We start from the raw sequence: 7,091 nt of genomic DNA, 5'->3' as shown, positions 1-7,091 counted from the left end.
AATACAAAGTCATCTTCATTACAGTACTTATACGATTTTCATGTTTATTTTCAAATGAACAAGAATTTCATGTTTGAATAAAGCACCATTTGCTGACTTTTATTCACATTCAAGTTCTCACTACGTACGCTTGAGGCGTTAGGGCAGTGTATACATCCAATATAAAAAGAGGACATTAATACCAAGGGAATCGCAAGAACTTAAACATATAGAAAAGAGAGAAGACAATGTCACACTTCCTTCAATTTCTAGGGCCAAACGTAACATCCTCCTTGCTGCATCCCATTGTTTTAGCAATCTTGTCCTTTATCTTCATTCTCCTATTCAAATGGTCCTCCACACTTCCAAACAACAACAAAAACTCACCACCTTCACCACCAAAGCTCCCAATCATCGGAAACCTTCACCAACTCGGCTTGTACCCTCACCACTCCCTCCGAGACTTAGCTCAACTCTATGGCCCCCTAATGCTGCTAAAGTTAGGTAATGTACCAACCCTTGTTGTCTCGTCTGCCGATGCTGCCCGAGAGATCATGAAGACCAATGATGCCATCTTTGCAAATCGGCCAAAAACAAGAATGTTTGGGAAACTAACATACGATTTCAAAGATGTGGCATTGGCACCTTACGGTGAGTACTGGAGGCAAACAAAAAGCATACTTGTGCTACACCTTTTGAGTAATAAAAGGGTTCAGTCTTTTCGTGCTGTGAGAGAGGAGGAAATTTCTCTACTAATTGAGAAAATCCAACAGTCTTGTTCTTCTTCAAGTGTGAATTTAAGCGAAATGTTTGCAAAGCTTACTAATGATATAATATGTAGGGTTGCCTTGGGAAGGAAGTATGGTGAAGGGGAAGGTGGAAGGAAGTTTAAGGAGCTTATAGGGGAGATGCTCGAGTTGTTGGGTGTTAATAATATGGAGGATTATATTCCATGGCTTGCATGGGTGAACCGTGTCAATGGCTTGGTTGCTAAAGCAGAAAGGGTTACTAAACAGTTTGATGATTTTTTGGAAGGAGTAATTGAAGAGCACATCAATCGTCAAAAGAAAGGGAGTGCTGAACATAGTCTAGAAAATGAAGACCAAAAGGACTTTGTGGATGTTTTGCTTTGGGTTCAGAAGGAAAACATGATCGGTTTCCCTATTGATAGAGTATGCATTAAGGCTTTAATCCTGGCAAGCATCTCTCTCTCTCTCTCTCTGTCTCTCTCTCTCTATATATATATTTGGGTTTATATAGTTAAATGTCAAAAAAAAAAAAAAAAAAAAAGGATAGCCTTGACTACAAAAGGCTTTGTTTTGTTCAAGTAGCATATGATATTTCACTCTTTCTCATGCATATTGAAAACTTTCTTCAATATTAACCATATGTTATTATAGGATGCATTTAATGCTGGCACTGACACTACGTACTCAGTGTTAGAGTGGGCAATGACAGAACTTTTAAGGCATCCCAAAATGATGATGAAGATGCAGGATGAAGTGAGAGCAATCACTAGCAACAAAAAAGACATAAAATTGGATGATTTGGATGAAATGCATTACTTAAATGCAGTAATCAAAGAGACTCTTCGCTTGCATCCTATTATTCCACTATTAGTTCCTCGAGAATCAAGTAGAGAGGCCAAAATACAAGGTTATGATATTGCAGCGGGAACTCGAGTTTTTATCAATGTGTGGGCAATTGGAAGAGACCCTGGGTTATGGGACAATCCAGAAGAATTTCATCCAGAAAGGTTCTTGAATTCTTCTATAGACTTTAAAGGACATGATTTCCAATTGATCCCATTTGGAGCTGGTAGGAGGAGTTGCCCTGGAATTTCCTTTGCCATAACCAACATTAAGCTTATTTTGGCAAAGTTTGTGAACTACTTTGATTGGACATTGCCTAATGGGGCAAAAGGAGAGGATTTGGACATGACCGAATCTATTGGTTTATCCATTCATAAAAAATTTCCTCTTATTGCAGTTGCAACTCCATATGTTGCCTAGTATATATATAGGCAATACATTTAGCATTTGAATAATCCTCTAAGTTCAACTTATATAGCAACAATGTATGATTGTTCAGTTTGAAGTTCTCTTTTCTCTCATTTCATTTTGATTGTTGAGAATAGAACTTTAATACAAATAAAAAAAAGTATTGTGGCCTATTAAGTATTAAGAAGGAACATCGTAATATTATATGCATTTGTTTCACCTAAAATTATTTTCCGAAAAATATTTTTCCCAATTGCAAGTGTTTAATTTTGATAGGCCAAGAATGTATTGATCCCTTGTGATGAATTAATTAATTAATTAGTCAAGTTTATTAATTAATCAAATTAACATGCAAGATGCGTGGTAACACAAAAAAAATCATCAATTAAACTAAGTATGCAGTAGAAATTAAATTGATACGATGATTTGTTTTCGAATGGGGAAAACCTACATGACAAAAACCTCACTAGGTGATTTTAAGGTCACCATTCCCGAGAATCCACTATTATCAAAACAAGCGATTACAAGTAAGGGAATCTCAGTACCTTATACCAACCTACAGTTGAACCCTTACCCCAATACCTAATTGGACTTGTTCTGTAGTGACAATCTCTCATTTTCAATGCACGGTTCTCAGTATGTAACTAACCAATTGTGTAGATCCCAGTTCGCGACTTGATCACCAACTTGAGAAGGATGTTGGTTGCAAAGTTCTTTAGTTCATCACACGATGAATATCAAGAAGCTCCTTGGTTACAAAACCCTACAGTGTACAAACACAGCAGCTTCTTCAAGAAAGAGATGAATTAGGGCAATTTTTGTCTCCAGTCACAATTTGCATGAACAAAACTTTGCTCCATACTTGTGCAACTTGTGTCATCTTTTATGGCCTTTAAAATAATCTTTATATATGTCTAGGGTTGTGAGAAAAGAAGCCCAAACATATACCTACAGATTGGATGAAAACAGAACTGAAAAATCTGTTTATCATAAATCTCAACAGATACCCTTTCTGTCAAGTAGCTATCAAGCCACGAGATTTAGATAGCTCTCTAAGCCTCGATAGATGCTAGCTGTCGAGTTAGCTGTCGAGATTTAATGAATAGCACTTTTATACTTGATTCTTGGACAAACTTGCATGGCTTTAATACTTGAACTTGAAACCTTGTTTCTTGAAGCATTAAACGCATTCTAGATCTACCCAAATACAAGTAAAGTGCATTTTGTCAAAGGATTAGCTAATTATATAAAATAGTGACATATGTTCCTAACATGTGTAACACATATGTCCTAACAAATTTGATTGAAATTACTAGTTAAACCTAAAAATATTTTTAGGTTGACAGTAAAATGTGAGGTATTTTGGCATAAAATATTTTACACCCATATTTTAGTACAAAATTTTCATACCTCACTCATTCACTTGAAGAGCACCAGGGAGTGTAATATGATTTGGTATCCATGTAGTGAATTTCATAATCGCACCACCACTATCCACCAATTGCCTCTCTCTCTCTCTCTCTCTCAAAATGTTATTGTAACTCCTAATAATTTCAAGGGTTCAAACGTCATCGGTTTTGTGCATGCGATTAAGTGCATATAATTGATTGGTGCATTTCATCCATCATTTTAGAGTTTTTTGAACTTGGTAGACAAAGGTCATAGATAATGTCCAAATTACATCTTTCAAAAGATGCAAAAACTCATTCCTCAAGAGGGCTATAAATGTGTAGGGTTATAAATGAGCCAACCCAAGTGTTAAAAGTTTAAGTTTGTTTATTTAATTTTTATTTTGAACACAAACCAAGCTTGATCTCATTATCAACAAAATTAGTAGTTTTTAGTTTGGAATTTTAATTTTTTTTTTTTTTTTTAATGAAAAATTTTTACTAGATTAGCTAGCTTAGGTTCCCCTAAAGACACATTCATTCCAAAATATTTTGGTGGGCATATTTCTATCCAAAAAAAAAAAAGGTTTTACACTAGATTAGGACAAATTGCATAGTGACTAAAATTGATTCTTGTACAACAATGTGTGGGTTTAAAGAATAAGCCTATAGGCACACAAATTCACAATATTTTTAACAATTTACTGAGGTATTTTGCTTGTCACTCTACACCAGACTGAGACCCACCATAACATCACATTCACGTGAATTTATAATGACAATAATCTCAACAAATTGTAGAAAACGTTATGAATTTGTGTTTGTCAATATTTTTAGTGGGGTCAACAAACCTTCACTGCAAAAAATGTTTGTTTTGTTCTAGGAGGCTATGGTATTTTATACTCTTTCTCATGCTGATCAGAAATTTTCTTCAATATGTCCTCTGTTTTTTTTTTTTTTTTTGGGTGGGTTATAGGATGCATTTGCTGCTAGTATTGACACTATATACACAGACTTTGACTAAACAATGACAGAGCCCCTAAGAAACCCAAAGACTATGAAGAAGGTGCAAAATGAAGTGAGAAGAATCATTGGCACAAAAAGGGCATAATAGGGGATGATTTGGACAAAATGCATCACTTAAATGCAATGGTCAAAGAGACTCTTCACTTCCATCCTCCTATTCCATATTGTTAGTTCCTCGAGAATCAATTCAAGATTGCAAAATACAGGGTTATGACTTATGACATTGCAACTAGAACACAAGTTTTTATCAATGTAAGGGCAATTGGAAGAAACCCTGGGTTATGGGACAATCTAGAGAAATTTCAGTCGGAAAAGTTCTTGACTTCTTCTATAGATTTTAAAGAACATGACTTTCAGTTGATCCTATTTGGAGCTGGAAGGAGGGGTTGCCTAGGAATTTCCTTTTCCATAACCACTGTCAAGCTTGTTTTGGCAAATCTTGTGTACAACTTTGATTGGACACTGCCTGGAGGGACAAAAGGAGGGAATGTGGACATGACAGACTGAATCTATAGGAGTATTTAATCATAGAAAATTTCCTCTTAATGTGGTTGCAACTCCATATTTTGGCTAGTATATATAGATGCAATAGATATTAGTAGTTGATGAATCTTCTTGGCTAGCAAGGATCAAAGATAATGTATTGAAATAAATAAATAGCAAGGATCGAAGATATTGTATTGAAATAAATAAATAGCAAGGATCAAAGATATTGGTTGTTGAGAATGGAACTTGAAAATAAATAACAGTGCTGAACATATTAACAAGGAACAGAATGATATTATATTGAAATGCAACAAAGTTCCATTAGAAGCAAAAATGTTTATTTACTTAATTTATCGGCAATTACCGAAATATTTTATATATGCAGGAAAATTTTCAAAAATTTTACTAATTCCACCATGCTTGCATAGAAAGGACGCTCCACTGAATTAGCTTTTAATTTTTACAAATAAAACATGGGTTTTCTGAATTAGATTAAACGAAGTGAAAAAAAAAATATAAGGTTGAATTTAATCAACCATCTTGTTGGCTTTATTCCGTGCCAAATTTGCTTGTATTTCAGCAATTAGTAACCTTGTATTTAGGTGGGATTCTTGTAAGGGTAGTGAGTGAGATAGTGTGAAGAAATGCTCAAGAGTATGCAAGAAAAACAGGGACTCGCGACTAGATCTCGCGGGTGACTCGCAACTGCAAGCCGCCAGAAGCTGCACACGTGCCAGGCATGCCAGAAGTTGAAGCGTCATGCCAACTGGAGCACTACAGGACAAAATAAGACAACTGGCCATTCAGTTACCTCGCGGCTGGAACTCGCAACTCAGTCAAGCCGCAAGGCCAAGCCGCGAGCCAGCCCTGTTTTGAAAAACCTGACTCTTCACATTCCATTCTCACCCTAATATAAATACCCCTTATACCCACGAAAGAAAGAGAGCTTCCAGAGAGAATTTTGAGAGAGAAACCCCAGAGAAAAACAAGATTGATTCATCCCCAATCTTCATTAAGAGACTCTTCAAATTCCTCAACTCTCTTCCTCTCCATTGTTAAATCCTTGAGAGGCTTTTTACCAAAACCTTTTCTTACTATATCCATTACTGTGAGAGGGCTGTTTGGTGTATTGGGAAGCAGTTAGGAAGGAACCAATTTCACATTGGTTGATGCTATGGTCAAGTAGCAGAATCCGGGAAGCTAGAAAAGAAATAAGTTCGGCGCAACCTCGTTGGAGCAAGAAGTTTGGAGGGCTTAGGCACACTAGGTAGATTAGGCTTGGAGGGTCTATTGCTGTTTATGTATCCCAACTACATTTTCTAGTGGATTACTTACCACTTGGAGGGCGGCAGAGAGGTTTTACGCCAAGGGCTTCGGTTTCCTCTTCGATAACACATCATGTGTTGTCTTTGTGTTTGCATCTCTCTTCCCTTAATCTTTGCCTTTTATTTTCTGCTGTGAATGTGATTTTAATTGGCTTAGATTGTTTACCAATTCTGTTTATAGTTTGTGTTCATTTTTCACACACTTATTGTTTGTCATAAAGCTTGAATTGGTACTTTTGTTATTGGGGGTCTAAACATTCATAGTGTTTTATACACTAATTGAACTTTCATTTGGTATCAGAGCGGGTACACTGTTATTGGTTTCATTACCATAGTGTGATCCTTGACCCCATATTAAGATGGACCGGTCTCAATCCCAAAATGCACCTCCATATTTTGATGGTAGTAATTATGCATTTTAGAAGGTTCGTATGAGAGCATTTTTATATTTCATTGATGAATCAGTTTGGGATGCTGTTGATATAGGTTGGACCAGGCCTGAGGCAGCCAAATCCATATGGGATAAGGCAGCACTCGCCGCATCTAATGCTAACAATAAAGCACTTAACGCGATTTTCTGTGGTGTGTCTCCAGATGAGTTTTACAGGATTTCTCACATTATCGTTACCAAAGAAGCATGGGAGATATTGGAGACCACCTACGAAGGCATGAAGAAAGTGAAAGACACCAAGCTGCAGATGCTGACCACTTGGTTTAAGGAGCTCAAAATGAGTGAGGATGAGTCCTTTAACTCTTTCTATAGCAAGCTGAATGGGGTGATTGTCAGCAAGTTCAATTTGGGGGAGAAAACGGGGGATTCTAAAACAGTAAGGAAGATCCTTCGGTCATTGCCTGAAAGCTTTCGTGCCAAAGTGACAGCGATTGAA

At 36.6% G+C, this 7,091-nt stretch overlaps 1 protein-coding gene across 1 annotated transcript; it reads left to right on the top strand.

Moving 5' to 3' along the window:
* The first annotated feature begins 213 nt into the window (after positions 1–213).
* Positions 214–2,189, top strand: LOC126702291 (cytochrome P450 736A117-like). The gene is made up of 2 exons (XM_050400958.1): positions 214–1,175; positions 1,380–2,189. Exons 1-2 carry the CDS (start codon positions 228–230, stop codon positions 1,989–1,991), a joined length of 1,560 nt encoding a protein of 519 aa, XP_050256915.1. The 5' UTR covers positions 214–227; the 3' UTR covers positions 1,992–2,189.
* Positions 2,190–7,091: the final 4,902 nt, after the last annotated feature.

This window comes from Quercus robur, chromosome 10, assembly GCF_932294415.1.
Source record: "Quercus robur chromosome 10, dhQueRobu3.1, whole genome shotgun sequence".
Classification (NCBI taxonomy): Eukaryota; Viridiplantae; Streptophyta; class Magnoliopsida; order Fagales; family Fagaceae; genus Quercus; species Quercus robur.
Note: the sequence above shows the minus strand (reverse complement) of the source record. Positions and strands in the feature narration are given on the sequence as shown.